The sequence below is a fragment of the Helicoverpa armigera genome, chromosome 15 (genome assembly GCF_030705265.1).
Source record: "Helicoverpa armigera isolate CAAS_96S chromosome 15, ASM3070526v1, whole genome shotgun sequence".
Taxonomy (NCBI): domain Eukaryota; kingdom Metazoa; phylum Arthropoda; class Insecta; order Lepidoptera; family Noctuidae; genus Helicoverpa; species Helicoverpa armigera.
The window spans coordinates 11191990-11216479 of NC_087134.1; the positions used below are offsets into that span (position 1 = coordinate 11191990).

General features: G+C 33.5%; 1 protein-coding gene across 2 annotated transcripts in view; it reads right to left on the reverse strand.

The window, feature by feature from the left end:
• LOC135117853 (phospholipid phosphatase 3-like) overlaps positions 1–24490 on the reverse strand; it is a 96593-nt gene that overhangs the window by 26098 nt on the left and 46005 nt on the right. For both annotated transcript variants that reach the window (XM_064038197.1, XM_064038198.1), the window contains exon 2: positions 17870–17966. In XM_064038197.1, the coding sequence (XP_063894267.1) occupies positions 17870–17966 (97 nt within the window). The remainder of the gene's footprint in view (positions 1–17869; positions 17967–24490) is intronic.

A 24490-nucleotide genomic window follows, 5' to 3' on the forward strand; every position in this document is an offset into this window, starting at 1 on the left:
CGCACTACCGTACTTTATGATGAAGGAAATTTGAGAAATGCTCACTGGTTCTAGTGTAATGCAATAATTAATTTATGTGGTAGATAGTGTAGGATAAGTTAAAATTATGTTGGGATGTTGTTTAGTAAGTTTTAGCTGTTCGGTTAGCAGATATTGTATAATTTGTGAAAAGTTTTATGTTTTGAGCTTGAACTAAATTCAATGTGTTCGCTTACTATGTATGAGCAATATATTTTTCAAGACATACCTTCATATAAGCCTCGTTAACATATTGAAAAGTCTTGACGCAGTCTCGAATTTGAAGAATTCGTAGAATCCACGGAGAACAAAATTACAAGCGCGATCACGCCTACCGTACGTTGCTTGACCTACAAGAAGGCGCCTGACCTATTCTCATGGCATCTCCGCTATCTTTCCGTCCTCTGTGTTGTATCATAGTACCTATATCTACAAGAGCTATTTGATAAATAAAACTTTATGCCCAGCAATAATTTAAGCCAATAGGTGCACAATACTCAAAATTCCTAACGGGAATCAATTCTACAATAACAGCAACGCACAATGTAAATTTTAATATTTAATCAATAACATCTGAGCTATAAAGCAGACATATTTATAGTGCAACCGATCGCATTGAATTATTTAAACTATTATGAAGAAACTGGGCCACAGCTACGGAACCTTTATAAATAAAAACCGTTCTAATGTGAGTTGGACTTGGTATTGCATATCTTTGGTTCCATACTGCGGGTGTAAAAAGTAACGCTATTACCTATAGTATACATTTTATGTTTTAGATACAATTGTATATAAGGTAAAATTATATGTTTTTAGGTAGAATTTCGGACATTATCCTACATAATGTCGAATTAGGGAAGGCAAGATTCTTAAAATTGTTTGAATTCCGAATAGAGTATACCTATACAATGCTGGTATTTTTTTTATAAAACCCTGGTGCTCAGTATCAATATGATCTTTTACACTTTTAGTACGGAACCCAAAAAAAATCAAGTAATTTATAAAACGGTATATTTTTATAAATTACCAAAATGTCCGAATGTCCCATAAACAGTATCGATTACATCTAACACAATACAAACTATAATGAACAAGTCATCTTTTGTATTTTTGGATAAATTGGGTAAGAATCGAGTCATTGATCAACGCCTTCTTAATTTCTAAACAAACATACAAATACATTTTTGGTGATAGATATTTAATGTGAAAGTTTATCTAAGTTTGGTTCATATTTTATGTGAGTGTGATATAAATCTTAAAAATAATTAAGTTTCAGTTCAATTGAGGGCCAATTTAAATTGAGGTTATATTTTACGATAGAAAACTTGATCATTATTGAGACATATTTATGAGAAAATGTACGAATATTTTTTATTCCAATTATATTTTTGCTCTTTAAATGAAAATAACGCAATTTGGATTTAGTGCACATTCAATTTCATTATACAACAATTTCATATCTATTAGTTTTCTGTAATAATATTTTTTTTATACATTTTTTTCTGTCATTTTCAAGTCTTAAAGTTTTTGTGGTAAGACGGTTAAAGTTTAAAATCATTTTTACATAACACTTCTGATATGTGACATTTTATAATATTTAATATCGTTCCCGTCCGTAAAATCATCCCGTATGTCTGTATATTAGGAAATTGATGGTTATCTAGTGCAGTAGATAATGCTTTGACCTCTAGTTAAACTACGGTTATCTTAGGGCCTATGATAGCCTATCAATGACAGAATAAAGGTTAGTTCCAATGGAATGTGGAGGCCTATTTCCCGGTAGTAATGTACTATCGAATTGTGCATGATAAATTACTGCTATAAAAATAAGAAAACCAATAAATACATTTTTTCTAATATTGCAGCTTTTATGTAATACCAAAAGAAAAATCGAAGAAAAAAATTGGTAAAGCAAATAAAAATCCACTCTATCTCATGTATTCAGAACTCAAGATGAAGACACTAATAAATACCGATAAAGCCCACTAATAAAGTCCCTTTAATAGACTTCACAGCATATTAGCGGTGACTTTTTATCTCTAGTTTATATTCAACATAATATTTTACTTACATTAATAGTCTAGAGGTGAAAGTTGTCACGATAGTCGGCAGTATCGCCGATCAGATCTTAATGGTTCTATAATTCGACTTAAACGGAGTACTGTCGATATCGAGTAGTCATTTTATCGATAATGTCACGTACAACGCTAGAGTTAATACATTTGTATAATCTGTTAAATATATTTATTAGATGTTTATGATAAATGTTGTTATTAGTCATGTGGTTGCTTGGGATCTAGGTGCGATTAATTTCTTAGATTAAATAAATGAAGAAAATTCTGCATATTTTCCGGTTTTCTCACAGCTTGGCTCTAATTACTTTCTATGAGATAAGTAAGTAGTAGCTTAGGCGTAGGAAATATCTAAAACGTTTAATTGCACTGACGCAAAAATTAAAGGATATTTTTGTTGTAAAATTTATTCATTCAGCTCAAAGTTTACAGTGAAAAGGAATATGTTATTTTGACTTTCGTGCATAAAAACTGTTAAATGTTAGACCGAAACTCTACAGCAATAGTTTGCAAAAATATATGAGAACTTTGACCTGGCTGGCAAGAATATGAATAGCATTTTTTAGTTCAGAAAATATTAGAAAAAAGTATTATAAAACATATTAATTTTCTGTTTACAAAATTCCAATTTTCTATATTTAAATTTGAATAACGATTATATCGCGTGTGCCAGTGTTGCATGTTAAAATATCCACGTAATGCTGCAATAAGTTTTGTTAAATAAATGTTGCTAGTGTGAAAAATTGTCGGCCATTAGTCGTTTCCTGCGAATTGACAGTTTAATGTCCTTTTCCATTGTATTTTGTTACTCGTTTGTCAATTTGTAGGATTTTTATATTGCATTTTGTATTTGTTGGTTATTTCTGCATTTTGTTGAAGGGAATTCACAAACAAAGACGGGTTAAGTTATATTATATTAGAAACAGTTTTATACACTACCTATTTCCTTTGTGTTTTTAATATTATCATGTCATTTTTCATAGTATAGGTCACTAAAGATATATCAGTAAGTTTGTCCTAAGTTTTGTATTCAACATTACATCGTACTTAATTTTTTTCAGTAAATATTTTTTTTTTCATAAATCATTACAAAATAATTAGTCATTTGTAAAATTAACATCAACACCAAAATCCTCTTAAAACGAAACTAAGACCATAAGCTTTTATGACCGGCACAACACATCATAAAATTATTAGACCGCGCTTTTTGACTGCACAAAGACCATACACAATGTATTACAACCTTTTTATTAAATTAGCATACATACTGCATCCACTGACCTTTTTTCATTCTACCAACTTACATACGTCACAACGATGCAAAATTCAACCTTATGTCTTTGAGTTAAGGTGTGTGTGATGGCATAAGTAAGTTGGTATTAGTAATTAGCGCTTCGGGTCATTGCACATAGACAGCTAGGTTTAGAACTATGCGTTTGGATTTAGATTGCTTGTACTTGAAATTATTTCTGGAAGGTTCTCGGTCATGTGGAGTATTCGTTAATTGGTATTCTTTGGGTTTTTATGTTTAATTCGTTTGAGCCAATTAGGAAAATATTTGATTTGTGGTTCTTTCAATTTTTTGAAGCTTTGGAGTATTTGACATTATTTAAGTTAGTATGGATAGGCAAGCCTCAATTTAATTGGTCGTATACTTACTTCGAATATTTTAAATTACTATAATTCAACAAATTAAATTAGATTCAAAGTCTCAAAGCTTATGTATCCTTTCAAGGACGGTATGTTTAAGATAGATTGGTTGGCGTTGTTTAAAATAGTCACGATTTCGTGACAATTGAAGAATATTCAAATACTGTAATCTATTATTTAAATATCTGTATTGTTTTATTATTTACTGTCTAAAACTAAAATGCGTTGTGTTAAGTACCGTAGGAACTGTTATGAAATTAAAATTCAGTAAAATATAAAAGTAGCCCAACTGCACCGACGTACTTATTTACATAATTATGATTTAATTTGCGAAAGTCACATAAATTATATCAACAGAGTTATTAATTCTGACAGATGACCAATTAGATGTTAAATAGCCGTTAATTACAGATGTCGGCGAGTTTAAATAGGTATTAATTTTTATATCAATGATGAAAAATTGTTTCAACATTGGTTACCTAATTATATCAGATGTATTTAGGCAGTTTATTATGTAAATTACATAAGGGTTTTACAAAATTTGGGCTAATATCAAATCAAATGGTTAATAAATTATAGAAATAATGAGATTATCTTTCTTTAAATTTTGCAATTTTCAAACTCTTTTCTGGTTCAGGTAGTACTGAAAGTTTAATATTATAAACATCCTGAATATAATATTTATTAGCATGGGAACATCCTCTGTCACTTCCCGCTTCCTATATTAGAAGGATGTTGATTTTATCGCCTAATCAATATATCGGTCACCTTATAAATTCACTACCTTCCGCCACAGCGGTCTCACCCGTGTTCCGTGAGAACTACACTGAGAATTAATTAACAATTAATTCTGACTAATACAATGTAAATAATATGAAAAAAATATAATATTTACTACTACATTATTGGGTAGCCCGGGTAACTGGGTTGAGGAGGTCAGATAGGCAGTCGCTCCTTGTAAAACATTGGTACTCAGCTGCATCCGTTGAGACTGGAAGCCAACCCCAACATAGTTGGGAAAAGGCTCGGGAGATGATGATTTTCTACTACTACATAAAGGTTATTTATTTATTTATTTTGTCGCCCTGAAAACTAACAATATCCTTATTCCTCCATGTTCTACTGAAAGTACTGTAATCATGAATCTAGTTAGTACATAGCCTCAAACTATGCCTGAACTTACATGGTTGGCTAATAAGTCGACAATGCCTGCTCGCCTTCAGGGCACGGCTTACAACAACCTTTCATGTTTTAATGAACATGTAGGTAACATAAAACATTCAAGTAATAACCTACGAGTAAGGAGGGTTCGATGAACTTTTGAACACAATGTTTTTAATCCTAATCTGGCACTATAAAAGCTTTTACAACATTCGATATTGTTTAAGTTTTGCTCGTTCGTTTAACCGACTTCAAAAAGGGGGTTCTCAGTTTGACCTGTACCGATATAGAGGTATGTCTGTGCGCGATCATCTCATCTTTAGCTGATCCGATTGTGATGCGGTTTTAAAGAAAAAAAGATTTTAAAGAAACTTTAGCTCTATTATTGAAGTCAATTTTAGTTTTTGTATTTTTAAAAAATAAAAATACAACTTTTCTGTATGTAAAGGTATCTATAGGTACTAATGTTATAAAGCTGAAGTGTTTGTTTGTTTGTTTGAACGCGCTAATCTCAGGAACTACTGGTCCGATTTGAAAATTTCTTTCAGTGTTAGATAGCCCATTTATCGAGAAAGGCTATAGGCTACTTTTTATCCCGGTACAGGAAGTAGTTCCCACGAAACCGCTGGCAGAAGCTAGTTTAATATAAAATGTTATTTTGATTCAATTTTTCAGAGATCTAAATGCTCGATTTCTATAAAGATAAACTACTCGTAACTAATCGTACCTTGTTTATAATGTAGTCATGTACTAGGGGTAGGTAAGTGAGCCCATCTGTTTCTCATAAACTCATAAGTAATAGTAACTTACACTGCGTGGGTGGCATATTATCATAATACATTACTTCTCTATCTATTCATTAAAACATAGTTTATTAGCTTAGAGAACATCGTCTTGAAACAATGACGCCATGTAGGTACTATGTAAAGAAAATTGTGACACTGCTTGGTCAATCCAAGACATAAATTAGATTTACTTCATATAAATGCAAATATTTTATGTCATGCATTTTGATGCAGTTTAATCAAAGGACTAAATTATCGTTTAATTCAAATTAAGTACTACAGCCATAAACTCAGTCCTTCTAATAAATAATTTCAAACATAATTTATATCTAAATCTTACATGCAGGTACGAGATATCTAATGTTCTTGTCTGATTTCCGTCTTAAGTAATACTTGTACAATATTAGTCTGTTGTAAGGCTTGGTTCAAACTAGGCGTTCAATAATGGAATGTGTATATAGGTAATTTGAATGCACCGGGAGACGAGAGTCGGTACGCGTACTTAAATTTTAGAATCCCTTAGAACTACTGGTACTTCACATATTATCCCTCGAAATACATACCTATGGTGGTTCTGATGGAAAAAAATTATACAGGTTTCTAAACTATCGTTCGCTTTGTACGCGAAGTAAGTGCGCCTAGTCTGTGCCCAGCTTTAAGTATTTCGACACAACGCTCCAATCTGATCGTAGTTCCTGAACGAATACAACGATTATTTTATTGCCACTAAACCTGCATTTATTACGTTCTAAAATTCCTTTTATGCATAAATGTGGTATTCACAGAATCGGTTTGTTTTGTATCGAATCGATTGCATTCTAGTTTTACTGAAGTCTAAAAAGGTAGTTGAATAAAACTCCTACACTGGACATTGTCCTATATCGATTTCCTTATATGGTTGGATCCTTAAACAACGTGAGTTGGTACCTGACCAGTGAACTCCACGGTCCATACGTACTACATATTCTTACTTACCTACATTTTAAACTTGGAAAAACTTATCACTTTGAGATGATGTCAAACAGATTACAGAAGTATAAAAAAAATAGGAACAAGCTGTGTCACCGTCGATCCTAAATAAAAATTGCGATAAGGGCAAGAATGATGATAACTTACTGACAAAAAAATCTATAAGAGTACCAAAAATATTCTCATTTACAATTCTTGATGCAAGTATTGTAAATTACCCATCATATGGGGGCATTACAGCGACGTTTTAACAATACGTATATTGACAAACACGAGTGGATGAACCATTATATAAAGCTAGACGCATTGTTGACAATTTCAGTGCAATATAGCGTAAAGTTTAATGACCGAGGCTGGAATTAGAAACGTCTAAATATAGATCATTGAACGATTGACCTATTCACCTAACTATTATAGTTCGGCAGTTCTATTTATTGCCACTATTATTAACACAAGCCATTATTATTGAAGTCATGGTGACCTAGTGGTAAAATATCACCTTTTCAAGTCTGAAACTATGGATTCGATTCCGGGCCAAGCAAATACTAATGCAACTCAACTCAAGTTTTTGAGTCCTCTCTAAGTGTATATTAGAAACCAATGACTGAATATAAAGGTACAGAGAAGGAAAACAAGGTAACCTGGACTATAAAGTAGGAAATCACCAACAAGCATTGAGCATGCGTAGTGATTAACGCTAAATCCTTCTCTGTGTGAGAGGATGCCTGTGCCCAGCAGTAGGACGATAAAAAGGCTGATCATCGATTACTTACACATGATATTATTGGAAGCTTGCTTTAATTGTAATTAACATTCAATACTTCTGAGATGTCTTCGAATTGCGAAGTAGTGGAAATAATTGTATTAATTATCCAGTTCTAAGCAGGGTGTATAATCTAGTACTTTCTAGAAGCTGGCTATTGGGCAGTAATTCCTAATTGAATCGCACCTAGTTAAGGTATCACAAAGGCTCGTTGTAGGCTTGTCGTCAGATTAATATCCTGGGTTCTAATACAGGATATTATAAACAGCAATTATAATTTCTTTATGAGAGAAAGAATGAGTCAATTCAGTCCCAAAAGGTACTGAGTGCATCACACTGACGTAGCATATCTAAAAATAGTCAGCGTTTAGGATTGCATATCATTGGATGTGTTGGTGACGTGGTTGATTTAAAAACTAAATGAATATATTTGATCTGAAAATGGATGTAAGTACTCGTATTTATGAATGGTGAGTGTGAAGTGCCTTTTATTATCTATCCACATCACATCCTCTACATCCTACTGATAAAAGAAGTTCTAAAGTTTGTAAGTATATGTTATGTATGCAGGCATGTATGTTTGTAAATGTAAAAACTACTGGCTGCATTTTAATCATGTGCCGAAAATAGCTACTATGGGTATCGGGGAAAACCGCGTGTGAAAGCTAATCTACACTAATATTATAAAGAGGAAAACTTTGTTTGTTTGGTTGTAATGGATAAACTCAAAAACTAGTGGACCGATTTTAAATATACTTTCACCATTCGAAACCTATATTATCTGCGAGAAACATAGGCTATATTTTATCCCGGTGCGGGCATATCTCCCACGGGACGCGGGTGAAACCGCGGGAAAACGGCTAGTGTACAATATTTTCATGTTGACATTTTATGGTCTTAAGACTAGCTAACACATCTGGCAACTATGGCTTTGATTAATAAGATAAATATTAATTAACACCACATAAATGGAGTGCCATATTCGCATATTGCCATATTCTGCTGCAGCAAGATCAACGGTAGATATAAACATTAAACAAGTTACATGCCTTTATATAGACAACTGTGCCATTAGATGACTCCAAGTGATAAAATGATTAATTAATGTTTTGATATAAAATTACTAAGCGTTTAATTAATTTTATCAATATGGTGAGCTGTGTGTTGAACAAGTCACTGGAATGTGCTGATCAATGTTTTGTAATTATTAATTGCACTGTAATATCTAACTATATATCTACTCATAAAAATATTTATATTTTCAGATGATACTGATGATAGGAATTTCATTCATTGTTAACGTTGGTTCAAAAAGGAAAACTCTCTATAATTTTCTCTATATTAATTTTCATTATGTGACTGACAATAATGTGAGTTTTTTTATTTTCAGTCGTCAGGCTTTCGCCTGAAAATGACGATACATGATTTTGAAAGACATGATATGGCTAGAAAGAATTTTCACTTATAAGATGACATTAGACAGAGAGCTGGGAATAAGAAGACATGCTGACACCACATAAAAATTGAGATAAAGCTGTTAGGATGTTTCATTTATATTTTCTCTGCCATACAAGTACAGGTAGTACCTAATTTCCCCACATAAAAGCATAACTGACCTAACCCTTTTGCTCAATGGGCGACCGTTTAGGCGCGCATTCAATTAGCAGGCGCAAGCGCATACGAGCTACGAACGTTATGCTATGGAGGGTTTCCGGCGGGCGCCTAGCGACTGTCACTCGAATGTTGGCGAAACTAGCATTGTGATTCTTGTGTTGTGGTATAAGTATGTGTGTTTGATATTGTAGGATGGTTGGTGTGTTTCTATGGTACTGTATATTGAAAACATAATTTACTATGGTTTTAACACAAATTTCGGGTATTCGGTGGTATATTATATATTTAACGTGTAGTTAAAACCAATAAAAATAAACCGTATAGCAAAACCTCCGCATGAATCACAATCTTTTAAATAGTGAAAATCGGATGAAAATCCGTGAATTCATTTCGAGTCTATCGCAAACAGAAAGGCATACAAATGCACCGGAAGGCTTCGTTTTACAATATTTATTTGGTGATGTAGCCAATTTGCTGAAAAATACAATTTCTTGGCATGGTAAAAAGTACTATTTAGGCACTTAGTTTTGTTAAAATGAAAAATACGACAAACTTTTAACAATCACTATTCTTAACCCTGTCATCACGCCTTTCAGTTTCTGGGTGAGCAAAGTAAAATAAACTTCTCTCCAATTTGTTGTCCCGATAGAACCAAGTGAATTAGGCCGTCACTGCACTAGCGTGTGAACTGTCGCAACTGACGCATAAGTGTGGGCCCGTCGTAAACTCCCGTGGATGTATGTACTGCTCCGGTTCGTGAAATGGGTTACTGTGAGACTGAATGGGTGCCATGTGTGCGGTGCAGTGGAAATGTGCACGCATTTTGGATGGGAAGGAATTGTTATACAGTTTAGGGAGTTTTTGGTAGGTAAAAATGTACAGAGCAATATTTTTGGATAGGCTCGAAAATGTACCTAAGATTTTTTTTGCAATGCTAACTTATGAAGAAACTCAATTACTTAATAAAGTTGCGCCAGGCAAGACATTTTTTGGCCACCATATTTTATTTAATGGGATAAAGGTAACTTAGATTTTTCACTCAATCATAATGTTACCAGCTTGTGATCTGTTTCATTGTTTACAATATGTACAGTGAAACAAACACCAAGATCACAGTAAATTAAAATACAGTCTAAAACCATTACCTTTCTGTAGTCGACTAAAAAAAATTGTTCTCGAATGGTGTCACTAATCTTCCACAATATTTTTCTCAAGCGACGATAAGCATTGACATTGTAAGTTCAAGAGAAAAAAAAAAACTGATACCATTGTAGATGGGCTATCGGATGTTACGTGTCTGATAGGCTGGTTGTTAACATTGTACGCGCATGTACATCGAGCTTTTTTCGAGGTACAGTCGAGCACAATGGTGACTTCCGTTTGCTTTTTTTTTGTAAATTAATAAGTTGAAAAAAACGTAAGTAGGTAAAGTAAATAAAACGTTTTTTAACGGCAATACGCATCGGTAGCATAAACAGAACAAACAAAGTACCTCAAGTAACTGTCAAAGAGTATTAAATAAAGCGTGTAAAAAAAGACAAAAATAAATTATTTAAATGGATAAACAACGAATTAAAAAGGTTAATGCCAAAAACATTATCAAAATCAATTTACAACCAGTTTTGGGGACAGTTCTAAGACGAATAGACACCATTTAGACTACCCACACTATAACGGAAAATGGTTTGAATATAAATACACATGTGATACAAAATCTGGGTCAATAAAACTATAAGGTAAACAAAACTACTTTAAACGTTCTAAAATCCTCTAAAAGGGACTGTTTTAAAGATTATCCTTGAACACATTTAAGTACAAAGGGAAATAAACTAGTCGTTTTTCCTGACTGCACTGATAAAATTGCGATTACTTTTTATTTTTTACATAATATTTGAAATATTATAATATTTGTAATATTATGTGTAAAAAAATAAAATACTTGGTTTATAGGTATCTACTTACTATACCTAAGTTTTACAGACTGCAAGTTCTTAGCAGTTCTTTAGAGAAATATAGCATTTTTTTACTGCCTCCCCGAAAAAGAAGAAGATCGCAATTCGGATGCCATTACTTTTTATCTTATTTTTATAATCGAAATACACGATACATCAACAAGTTTTTTTGTTGCTTTTTAATGTTTTTTAAAAGTCGTTTTCTGTAATAAGTTTTATACAGAAATATTGATTTACATACAAACCTACATAGTTTATTACTTGTCTACAAGATTAGTAAGTGCAGTAGCTACATTTTGTCATTTCCCACCGGTTCTGCCAGTTCTAATGTTTAATAGTTTAAAAGAATTTACTTGATATATTTATGTTATGTGTTTATGTACTTTTGGAATGAGGTTGAGCAGTTTATTCTAGTTGAATCTAGAGGAATTTCATAAATTGGAACAGAGTTTAAATTAATTAATTTATAGTTAGTCTGGGAATTGTTTGTTTTCTAGGGTTTAACAAAGAAACAAAAGATTATAAGTCAGGGGAATGAGTTTTTTTACGTTATAAGATTTTAAATAGGATGAGTAGGTAATACATTTTTTATGACATTAGGGAAAGTCTTATTTTACTAAATTTGCAGTTTTTGTACCGCAATGTTTTAACTTTAACTTGTTTATATTTAATGCAAAAAAAAAACCTATTATCATGTTTTCCTGACTGCTGATGATCCGTATAAAAAACTTTCCAACAATCAAAGTAATAAAAGGAGATGTTTAAAATCATATCAGTTTACGTAAATTCTTATATAAGAGCCAGTCATAATATTGAGTTAAAACAAAAACAATTTAATAATTTATTACTTCAATAACGTTAAACGATATTGCATTAATGATATGCCGTCTATAAACAAAATTAATTATATCCAGTAGCTTTAGATTATGGGCAACGTTTTAATAAAAGCTGCATTTATAGATTTGTGCAATCATTGTGCACACCTTAATTTACGTCTAATGATTTCCATTTTATTGCACACTTTGGCCATTTCAAATTGGTAATATAAAATCAATTACATCGACAGCAATTAACATAATTAAAAATTACCTAACTTACGGAAAAAAAATCTTAATTTCACGCCTACACTGATCTACATAGAACCGCAAAGCACTTGTGTGGGCGACGATACTTCGTGACATGTCAAGGCAATGTCAGAGTTATGTCAACAGTGTCAGGTATCGCATGACACTCCTGACCACCCATGTCGTTGAAAACATAGAAAATAACGTGAACACTTGTAAAACAAACAAGATGTGACGTGTGGATAAACAGTAGTGTGAGAAACAATCATGGAATGTGTTATCCCACTTTGATGAGCAAACGTTTTTAATTTACTCATCATTTACAGCTATCGAAGAACAGTCATCATTTGACAGTTGACAAACTGCATTCTTGTTTTTGAGACATCTTCATTATGTGGCACCGATACTGTTTAAGACTTAGTTTCTGAACGCTCAACGAGGTCAACAAAGAAAAGTTCATTGCTAAAAATGACCTTAGGAAAAGCTTTTTTAATAATAACAGGTCCTAGAACCATGGCATCCCTGGATAGGTCCTCTTTGGGTGTTACGAGAATTTGGACTGAGTTGCATTGTCCCCATGGTCCTCTAGTCCTCAAATCCATACAATAGGATACCAACCAATGGTATCAGAAGTATTCTGTTGAATAAAATAGGTAAGCCGCCTTTCTTTGACGTCAAACAAACTCACACATACATACATTCAACAAAGAAACAATCCTTCGTCCTATAATCTGTTCATCCTAGAACATCAAAACCTAGGTGGTCTGACTCAGGGTATCACAACGCGAGCTGATCACGAGGCTACACACAATGATGTTGACATTCTTTCTAGTGATGGGTTTAAAAACAATGCTCTCACATTACACGCACACATGTGTTGCGCTTGTGTGCGTTCGTATGAAACTATAACGTTATAGGCTAAGGGCAGTGCGTGTCAAAGTGTTGTATCATGATGTTTTTTTTTAACTTTTGTGTATTAATTGTGCTCTTAATTTATTTAGAGCTAATTTAAGCTAGGCACTGTACATATTTTGACTACTACAATTTATTCTTTGCAATCATTAATTTTTACATAAGTATTTATAAATAGGCGACGATTTGCATTGTTGGTACATCCAACCATTTGGCCAGTTTTCCTATCTAATTATGTTTAAAAATAAACCATGAAGAACTTGATATAAAAAGAATACTTCTACTTCTTAATATTCACATTATGTGATATATCACGTATGTCACGTCTTTTGTTGGAGATCCAAAACTAAATACATAAAAATAGTTCAAATATTATTCGTAACTTTGAGAACCACTGCCACAGACTGCACCCGAGTTCTCACAGAGTATGTTTACGAAAACACTTCGATGAACCCGAGTAATTTGATTTAGTGTAGATGATGAAATTTCATTGTATTTTTTTTCAAAATTGTGCGTAGTTCTTTAACCTTACGATGTCTGACTAAGCTTAAAAGTATTGTTTACTATACATTTTTTTATAATAATAAGGTGTGAAATTATATACGCTTGCATGCGTATGAGTTGCGTCATTAAAGTCACGTGCATTTTTTTCCATAAATGTATTATTTCCAAGTTCCGAGTATTTTCTCTGTTTATTTTATCAGTAGCAGATTCTAAGTACGGTTTATCGTATTAGCATACCAAGGCAGATGCTGATATTTCTTTCACAAAATACGTCTTAGAGAAAGATATTTAACTCATCATCATCTGTCTTTTTCCTCACTATTCTGGGTGGATTTAAGTGTATTCGGATGAGACTGAAAATTATTTTAATTACTTTAAGCGACTACAGTATGTCCACAACCTCTTGTATAGACTGGTTCTCAGACTATCTGTCTTCTCCCTACCCATAAAATCCGCCAAAAATGATCAAATGACAGCCGGAACCCACCAATTTACCATCCCTTCCGAAACTAGATATTTATCTATCATATCAAACTAAATAAAGTTTAAAATATCATTTAAGTACTTTGTCAAGGGAAGCATATTAGAACATTGTGCAAGAAACCTCCCAAGTAGCTGGATGATTGATTTGGTCGAGTATCGAATGACAAGGTTATGCTTACTGCTCACGTGTCAACCCATGTTGTTCATCTGCCCATAAATTTGTTAGATAAGCTTTATATTATGGGTTTGTTGCATTTTAATCCTTTTGTAATTAAGTTTGTTTAAGATACAAGGGTTAAAGCATGCCGGGGCTAGGGGATTGTGTGAAAGAGTTGCCGCGGCGTTGGTACATAAAGGGCTCAAGAAGGAACATGGTGGGTTCTAGTCAGCAAGTATCTGACACTCCCTCATGCTGCACTCAGAGCGGGAGGGGTCATTTGATGATTTCCCATCAAACATCTCATCAATGAATTTGTAGAAATAAGCCTTGTATGTAGATAGAATAGTAATGCTTTGGTATTGTTCTTTTAAAACATATTTATGTAGGTGCATGAGAACAAAATTATAGACGACGAGGATCGAATTTGTTTCTACACGATATAAAGAAGATTATACAACATGTAAGCTCAACTAATCATTATCAATGTATAAAACTTAACACCATTAACACCAGTCTAAAACCAGTTATAAAATAAAACCAATAACTCTTGGGTAAACCATAACTCTTTTATAGCACCATTAGACACACGGATATTTATATCGCATTAATCGGCAATTATCGGTGTTCCACGTCCGATAATCCGAATTGTAAGCCGCATACGGTCCGACAGTCGGATAAAAAGCTTGTTCCCACAGCTTGCTGACCCGTTAGTCCGATTAATACAGACGTGAGAACCAGGCTTTATACATTGAAAATGTATGTTCATATAGTTAATTGTGGATTGTTAAAGATCCCGGCTGCTATTGAACATCTTTGGCTGTCGTTACGGGTAGTCAGATGCTAGTAAGTCTGACAACCAGTTTTATCAAGGGTTATTTTGTTGCCCGGGTGACTGGGATGCGGAGGTCAGATAGGCAGTCGCTCCACGTAAAACACTGATACTCAGCGTCATCCCGTTAGGAAGCCAACCTCGATGTACACATGGGAAAAAGCTCGGGAGACGATGATAGTTAATTGTGGTTTTTCATTACGTCTGCACGCTATAATTTTGGAAAAACTGGACCGGACAGTACAAAATGTTCACATTAAATAAATATTTGGAGCATGATACAAATTTTGCAACCGTTTATCGCAATTTTCTGTATTTTTTTGCAAACCATTGCGTCAAAATATTCACTTAATAATTTCCTGTTTATCTTATAAACGTTACTTTCTCTGTTCATGTTGATTAAATGTCTAAAATATCAAAACAGCTATAAATAATCACGTCAAAGGTAACTCCTATAAATCTAACTAATGGTGTGATGTCACAGATAATGTAAAATACAGATACTCAACGCCTTTTAAGCTCAACCTTAAGTATGTGATACGTCAACAGATACATAAATAATCTTCAACTTAATGCTAATGTGTTGAAGAAACCATTAATTTTTGAACATCAAACTGTTTTGAATTTAAATAAATAATTCATTTTTCTCCACATAACTAAATCAGAGTTAAATTAAATCTTAAAGGTAATATTATTGACCTAATTTTGCCATGTCAATTATTAGGAATATTTAATTTGTCTTAGAAACCCTAAAATAAACAACATAAAAAGGTTTTATAACAAGCAATTAGAAAAAAAAAACAACAGCCACTTATCCTTTCGATGTACCTTTCAAAAGACACACTAACTTAAATATCCATTTACTACATAATCTTTGTCACATCGAGGTGGCCTAATGTGTTCACCCGTTGCCTCAGATTAGACTACAAATGTTATCTAGAACATTTTAAAGTGTATAATTAGACAAGAAACGCTTAAGTGTTGTATGTGTGACATAAATTACTCTGAATGACCATTTAATGGACTCGGAGTCCTGATTTAGAGCGTAATGACTAATTTCTCTGTTGCTAGATGACATAGATCAAGTTATTTTTAACTCTCTCCATGTTTAAATAATTTTATTCGTGTAACCTACAAAATGAATTAAAATACCTTTTCCCTTTGATCAGTTTACACCATAATTGTTGGGTATTATCCTCACATATAATTATGTCCTATAACAAAGCTATATTATCCTTCCTTTCTATTATGGAAAAAATCCAACGGGAAAGTAGGTAAAACCGCACGAGTAAAGTCTATTGTACCAAAATAACATGGCGTTATCTAGTATAGGTACTATTTGCGTAACAAACAACTCATTAATTTTCAACGTCCTTTATGGGCTAAATTACAATAAAAATATTTCTGACTTTGATACTCAAGACTTACAAAGAAAAAAAATATTTAAACGTATTTTAAAAATATTTACAGTAATATATCCTGAAGCTACTTACAATAATATAATAATCTTGTAAGATCTTAAGCCTAACCACGGGTTATTCAATCAGTTTACTATCGTGAAACGGTAACTGAGACCGTTACGCATCAGGATGAAGTCGTTAAATAATAAAACCACCATACTATGGAAACGGTTCAAATCATTGTATAGAAGCTTAGGGTTAAGTCAACTGTAACCCATAACATGTTATGAAAAGACATTAACAGAATGACAATAACTTAATGAAGTGGTAGACGAAGTAGAACCAATAATAATTGTAAAAGAAAAACTTTAACTTTTTTATCTAGAAAAAGCGCAAGTTGAAATAACAGCTGCTAAAGACATTTCTCATCTTCAAATAATGGATACCGAACAGTAAACGGCTTTGTCATTAAACCTACTTGTAAAATTCGAAGTGGTCAAAACGAAATTGTCAAATTCCAGGTCACAGGAAACCAGACAGTTATAAACTACGCATCCTAAATTCCAACTAAAATAAATCTGAGGAATTTGCTGTACTATATCATAAAGAAGATCAGGAATCCTAGATTGTACAGAGTACACATCAAGCTATACAAAACTAGTATAAGCTGACCTTTTAATTTGAAGAAAGATCATATAAAGGGAGTCCAAGACAAGTTGGTTTCGTCGTTCATGTGTAGACGTGTGTACTCGACGATCATAGTCACAACAAATTATAATCTGCATTGAGCCGTCGCTTTAGCTCAGCAATAATTGTTTCCAATGGAGCGTTTGTTTCTAATTATTATTTTGATTAACGTTTATTGCTTGCTGCATTCTGTTGAGTTCATGGCTATTTTCTGTTTCATTAGCTATACTAATATTATTGTAGCTAGTATTTCGGAAGTCTCGTCTATAGGATCTTTGAGAATAACCTCCAAGTACCGACTTCAGTTTAAGTCTTACTTAAAAGTGTCTCATTCAATGATCACTGAACCTCACTTAAAATTGAGTAGCGTGTCAGTACTTGACCTAATTGCCATATTGCGATACGACTTTGTTTGACTGACTATGATTTAAGATTTCTTAACCATCATAAAGCCTAATATTACATCTGCTCGTGACACAGTCATGGCGTGATGTAGTATCATCCCATTAAACCCAGATACTGCACGACTGCTTACGCAAACTTTAGATGATACCTGCACTAAATTGCTTCTATGACGACACAATTATTTAGTAGACCTTTATTACAAGGAGTCTTGACAGTTGGATTTTAGGTCGCTGAATTTATACTGTTGTCAACTTCAATATCCTCATTCATGTCTATATCTTTTTCTATATCTAACTTAAACTTAAACTTCACAACAAGTTCGCCATTTGACTCCATATGTATTTATTCATAAAGATAGGTATTGTCTTATGTCTAACATCAGATTTGCAAAATTACGTGACGCGAACTATATGGATAATGTCATTGTATATTAACACTTACCTAACAACAGTATAGGCAGGTCAATGAGTAGGTGCCACAGTATGCTGTGCCGAGCCTGCATCTCCTCGGGGGCGGACGCTCGCTGCTCCGATGCTGTCTGTAACAAATAAATAAATATCATTAGTATTATTAAATTTAAGATCACCTGTAACTGGATTTATTTACTTATAAATTATTTATAAATTCTCCATATTACATATATCCTTCAATACCTCCAGTTTCAAATCTTCTTCAAACTTCGGATTGATCGATGGATACAGCATAAGAATATCATACTTTTAACCTAAATAAGTAGTTTAATGATGACCACCGCAGACGGAGTAGGCTCCAGAAAAATGATGAGATGACCTGGACTGTAAGCCGGAATGATGGGAACACTCAATAGCTCGAGAGATGAGAGGTAAAGTGAGACAGTCCAGGCTGAACTAAGAGTAATTTTACCTTTGTGTGACCTGTGAGCCTGTGAGTCAACACAGCTCAACAATAGTTTTACACGTTACTAGGAAGTAAACGATAACACTCAGAATGCGTCTAAAACACAGTTAGTTCTCACCATTTAGCTAATAAAAAGTAGCTTTTACTAATATTCAGTGCTTGCAACAATGGGTGGGTTGTACTATAACGAACGAATTCGTTTCAGTCTATCGTAAACCCAGATTAACTCTTCAAATGTTTACGGCGACAGTTTAAAAGTTAGAACGTGTCTTAAAATAAATATGTTGGTATGTTCTCAAATTGCAGTTAAGCAACAGTTTTACCTTTGAACGTAAACTTTCATTGGCTATTAAAACCGTTTTGGTATTTTAATAGATTCCTATAGTTTTGACGCTTACCTGCTGAACAACATTTACAATCCTTGACTATAAATTAACAAGGAAACTTAAATTGCATTATTTATGTCCTAGTCTAAATAAAAGCGTGTTCTAGAAATAGAGCTACAGATTTTAATCTGCATTTAAAGTAATAAATATTGGTACTACATCTGTTACAAGTTGAATGCTACTTTACAACGGTAAGTGTTAATAATAAAGACCACAAATCACTTCAAGCTAAATAAATCAAGTTAGATCACAACACTGAGTAAAGGTACGTTTTGAATGCTAGCTGCCAACTGCACACGCCTCGACTGCACTTAGTCGGCCACAGCTGAACTACTAGTTTGTATGTAATAAGGTACATGAAACCGCATTGGACCGAAGCGGCAGCAACATGTGCAGTCGCCGATTTCATGCAGTCGCTGCAAGTGCGGTCGCCAGTTGCAGTGGACAGCTGGCTATCAAAACACACCCTTAGGCCGGTGTCAATAAACCTGCTTACATTTCTGTCTCTTGTCAACGCTAATCGTAATCAACGGATTAAAGTGATTGTTTAAACGAATATGGTAAAGCCAGCCTTCATTTATGGCTGTCGATCTATTTCTGTACTAAGTTTGTCATATTGGATAGCTTTTTTGTTAGGATGACGCACTGCACTATGATTGCGTAAGTTCTTTTCTTAGGTCGCTTACTTGGGACCTAAGGATATAAAGATAGGTACAGTACACCACAACGTCCAAAGTATATGACTTAGGTATGAACTTATAAGACAGAACCATGACAAAATCTAGACACGTTTATGTCTCAGAAAGTTGCATTCAAAGTTTGACGAAAAAACATTGCCAATGTCATCTCATTTACCTTCTGTATTGTATGATCCTTAAATTCACTATCCTTTTTCCTACAGGTACAAAAATAGATATTAGACATACCACAAAAGCTCACTAGCGCTGCCTACACCATATAGGAAGCCGCCGTGATATGTCAAACCGTGATTAACGGCTAAACGTTAACGTGCTCCGAATCCTAACCATTGGTTAACAAGACCGATTATAACGGAGGTAAAGATTAGTTTAATGACTGGCCTATTGTTATAATGTCCATTAAAAATATTTATTCCAAGTCCATAGTGTTGAGGTGATGCGGAATAACAATCGGCAGGTGTATCTAAAGATTGCGATTCATAGACTGGTATGGGCCTAACGGTAGGGTTGGCCTAACCTAATACCTAAGTTTTAGCACAGATTACTAAATAGGTTTTAACTGTATGTAAAATTCATGATGTTAGGCTGATTGATTATTTTTTTGTTATTTTAGACAAAATATATTACCTACAGAGTGTGAAGCAAGCATTTGTAAATTACATTTTTAATTACTTTTCTGAATGGCTACACCATAAGCTCCGGAATAGTAATAAACTTTTCAGTATTCTTTTATTTTTTTACTCAAAAATACATTCACTCAATCTTTGTTTATTTGTCAAAAGTAACACAAAAATCCCATCAATAATACATGAATTTTATTTTCGTGTCATCCATCTTGTTACTGTCAAAAAAGTATTATTTCGAATTTTGACAGCCCTATGCCCGGGATCGGCTGACAGTAGCTGTCACGCCATATTTGGCGCGCCGTCAAACTGTCATTGACTTTGAGCGGCGCGAGCGCAGCTTAATTATGTTAGATGAATAATAAAAATATTCTAACTGTTTTGTACTGGTTTATGTGAATTGTGCAAACTAATTACTTCACAGCCTGTTGGTTTTGTTTTATAGTTTATTGATTTCGCTTTGAATTTGCCGATGGGAATAAATTCTAAGTTTAATTACGATCTTTTGTATGTACAAATGATTGGTGTCGTAAAATATGAATTAAAAGGCAATTATTTTTCAATTACTTTGTCATGTCTTAATCATGTTGTTTGGTTTATTATGTTATTGTTTGAGGAAAAAATGATTGATAAAGGAAACCCGTATTTTAAGTGTGTACCTATGTACTCTTTTCTTTATGCCTTTGGCGTAGACAGACGTAAAAAATAATAACAAGTGTTTCTAGTTCTATGTTTAATATAATAAAGATATTCCATAATATTCCATTATAAGCTTACAAAATTAAAATTCAAAAGGTAATTTTTCGCCAATTTTCCCGTTGATAACGAGCCAATGTTTACGTACAAGTCTTTAATATTAATACTAGTTGTAACTCGTGTAGCTGTCAGTTGGAGCCAACGTTGGGCGACGTTGGATCCAAGATGGCGACGTAATTATAGGATGGGTATAGAATGCGCGTGAGTGACTTATGGGACAACACATTAGGGTTATAAGTACATATATTAGAAGAAATAGTCGTGATTTTTTTTTATTATAAAGTTAAGTAAGTAGGTAATAGATTTTTTTGTTAAAAGACTTACGTATTTTTGGATCAGTCAAGAACCTATGATTTTCGATTTAGAAAAGTATTTTAAAATTTTGACATTTCATATTACTGCTGTTGTCGTTATACTTTTTTTTATGTAAAGTATTAGTGCAGTTTTTTTTGCATGAGCTATTTGATAAAATGTATATGTAGATAATTGCTATTTATCTTTGAAAGTATTATTAATGGTATTTTCTTTTCCAGAAATAACTTAGTCACGGTATGCTGGAGGAACAAATTGCGCATTAGCAAACGCATATTAATTATAAATAATTAAATCGCTCGAGAAATAATTATTGCTTGCATACTTCATTATGGAACAATTACTGTTAGCAATATCTAACAATTAATTTATGGTCAATACAAACATTATTCATTGTTATAATACCATTCTAATAGAGTAGGTACCTACTTTAAGAAAAATTATGTCGATGCATATTTTAAGGTGTTTCGGAAGGCACGATAAACTGGTGGGTACAGGCTGATATTTGAACATCTTTGAAAGTCGTTACGGGTAGTAAGAAGCCAGAAAGTTTGACAACTATTCTTAATAAGGGGTATCGGGTTACCTGGGTAACTGGGTGGTGGAGGTCAAATAGGCAGTTTCTCCATGTAGAACCCAGTTGCATCCAGTAAGACTGGAAGCCGACCATAAAATAGTTAAAATATGATTAAAACTTGATTTTAAACAATAACACTTTCATTTAAAACTATTGAAATTCCTACCTCACCCAACCATCATTAGTGTTATCTTTGACAGCTGACGTCTAGAATACTACAAAGATCATGTATAATTCTAGCCGTAGTACAAAACAGAAACTCCACTTAAAACCCAATAGACACACAACGAATTTACATACTTTCCTATGTTAATCATTCAGTCTAAAAATCCTGGCATGAGTATTCAAACATTGGCGTAGGGTTATCCAACGTTGGCGCCATACGGTTCTACATTCCTATGGTAATGTAGCATTTGACGTTTTGCACCGCGGATAATTGAACCTACTGGAGACGGCATCATCATTAGCCACAGAGCATCTTGGTCAGATTATTGTGGCAGTGATCGCGGTTGTTTACTGCCGCAAGCACTTTATTTTGTGGCTGAATAAGAGATTATTAAGATATTTACGGCACTGTCATGAATTCCAATCTGCCGATGCAAGAGTACCACTCAATCTTGTTTGCAGATTATGTCCGTCAAGTTGATGCTTTTTTTGTCAATTTAGTAGCGTGTGTGAAGGATATGATCGAAAACGCATGAGTGAACTATCACTATTTATTTTCCTTCTTCTTCCAGCCCTGTTCCCAAGTTACTTGAGGTCGCAACAATAACGAACTTCAAGTCCACTCCCTTCTTACTCTTATTCTCTTTCAGGCTATCAATCCATTTTTTGTCTACGTCTACCTCTCCGTCAATATATATGCATACTTAGCACACTCTTTGAATCATGCGTTTATAACTATTGCATTTTGCAGATTTCCGCATAAAGATTTGTGGCCACAGCGGTTCATACTTTATGTGATCTAAGTTAGGCACCTATGTAACTTTAGACCCACTTATTTCTAATTCGCGTTTTCAAGGATTACTGCAGGGCCTACGCAAATGTTGGCGGGAAATGTGAATATATTTTGATTGACCTGGATGGATCCATGAATTAAAGATTTTGTTAGAATTCGTTTTGTATCGACGTTTATAATAGGTAGATCAGTAGGATTATTAGCTGAAGTCATTAACGTTACAGGTAAGTAGTTAAGCTTAACTTACAAATACTCAAAAATACTAATATACCTACTACTGCATAGCTCAAGAACTAAATTAAAAGCCAGCACAAGATTTCTTAGAGATTATTTAAGAACAAAAAAATTACCTGCCACATACCTACTATTAAGTATTTACATAGGCAAAACCACGAGTAAATCTAGTATATTATAACACGGTTAAACAACTAAGTAATGTTATTGTAACACAGAAGCATTATGATGAATAGATAAGTGCTAATGGACCGTTAGAGATAAGTTCTTTCCATTCAATGTTAATGTAATCCTGCGCAGTTTTTGTGACGATTTGTTTAACGGTTAATAGGTACCTACATATGTAGTTATTTTAAGCTAAATTAAACAGCGTTTAAGTTTTTATTTATTCGATAATACAGATGGTCATAGATTTTGAAATGCGGGATAAAACTAGTGTAGTGTGCTAGAGAAGTGCCTATCTATGTGGATCTATGTGGCATATTATTTATTTAAGTGCTGTATTTTGTTTATTTATTTATGTAACATGGAAGATTTGCTAAGCTACAGTAACTAGGAATAACACAAGTTTAGTTAACAGGGAGCCAAGGGCTCTCAATATTGTACAAATAGTCAAAATAAAATGTTTCAAGCATAAAATAGCATTCAAGCATATCACGTCTAAAACTTATGCTTTAAAATATGAATTCTCAGATCTTCGTTCAAATGTTTACATGAATGATATCCGATGTATTGATCAAAGATCAGACCGAAGTCTTTTGAAAGAATTTAGTTAGTAATGGCATGTTTTTTATGGAAAAGGAAACGGTTATGTCATGTCGAATTTATGGCGTCCATTGAAGTCCAACTTATAGGAAAGAGGACGATATTTTTGAAGATATTGGAACAGTTTTGATTTGGACAGACATCTTCAAGAAACATAGAAGAGTTATTTAGAAATTCACAAAAGTGCTGAATAAAATTTGTAAAGCGACTCAATTGAAACTATGTAAAGAAAACAAGTAAAGGTGCTCAGTGCTCAGTAGGTCACTAAGTAAAATAATATCATTTATACCTAATGATAAAAGAGAGTTAATAAACCAAGGTAAGACTGGCCGTTCGATACAATAAGAAACCAATACCTTAGAAACTACAAATAAAGCAAAAATTGTTAATCCTTGCAAACCTAATACAAATAACAACAGATCAAGCAAACCCAAACCAGACGTAGTAATCTGACACGGCGTAATACCATAAAAATTTAGTACCCACTACCAGAGCTAGTACATTCAATACGGAGCAGATATTATGATTGGAAAGTGCAAATCCATGCTATAATGGTCAGCCGTGATCTTGCACGTGCCGAATGCCCTAATACACCATAAAAAACGATTGAAAGCTGCCGTGTATAGCATGGTTTTCAGAAGTTTAAATACAGGATTGAATGTGAAAATAAGGATGAAAAACGTTTACACTTACTGTAGCCTTTGGGTACCTTGCCTTATTATGTATCTTATTCTTTTAATTTCAATTAACCTTGGTAGGAAGTACAAAGTTCTTTGGTTACACTCTCGGATTTCCCGCAGTTTCATCCATGTCCCATGATAAAATGTAGCCTATGTTACTCGAGAAGAGTAGGTGTAGCTTTCCAACAGTGAAATAA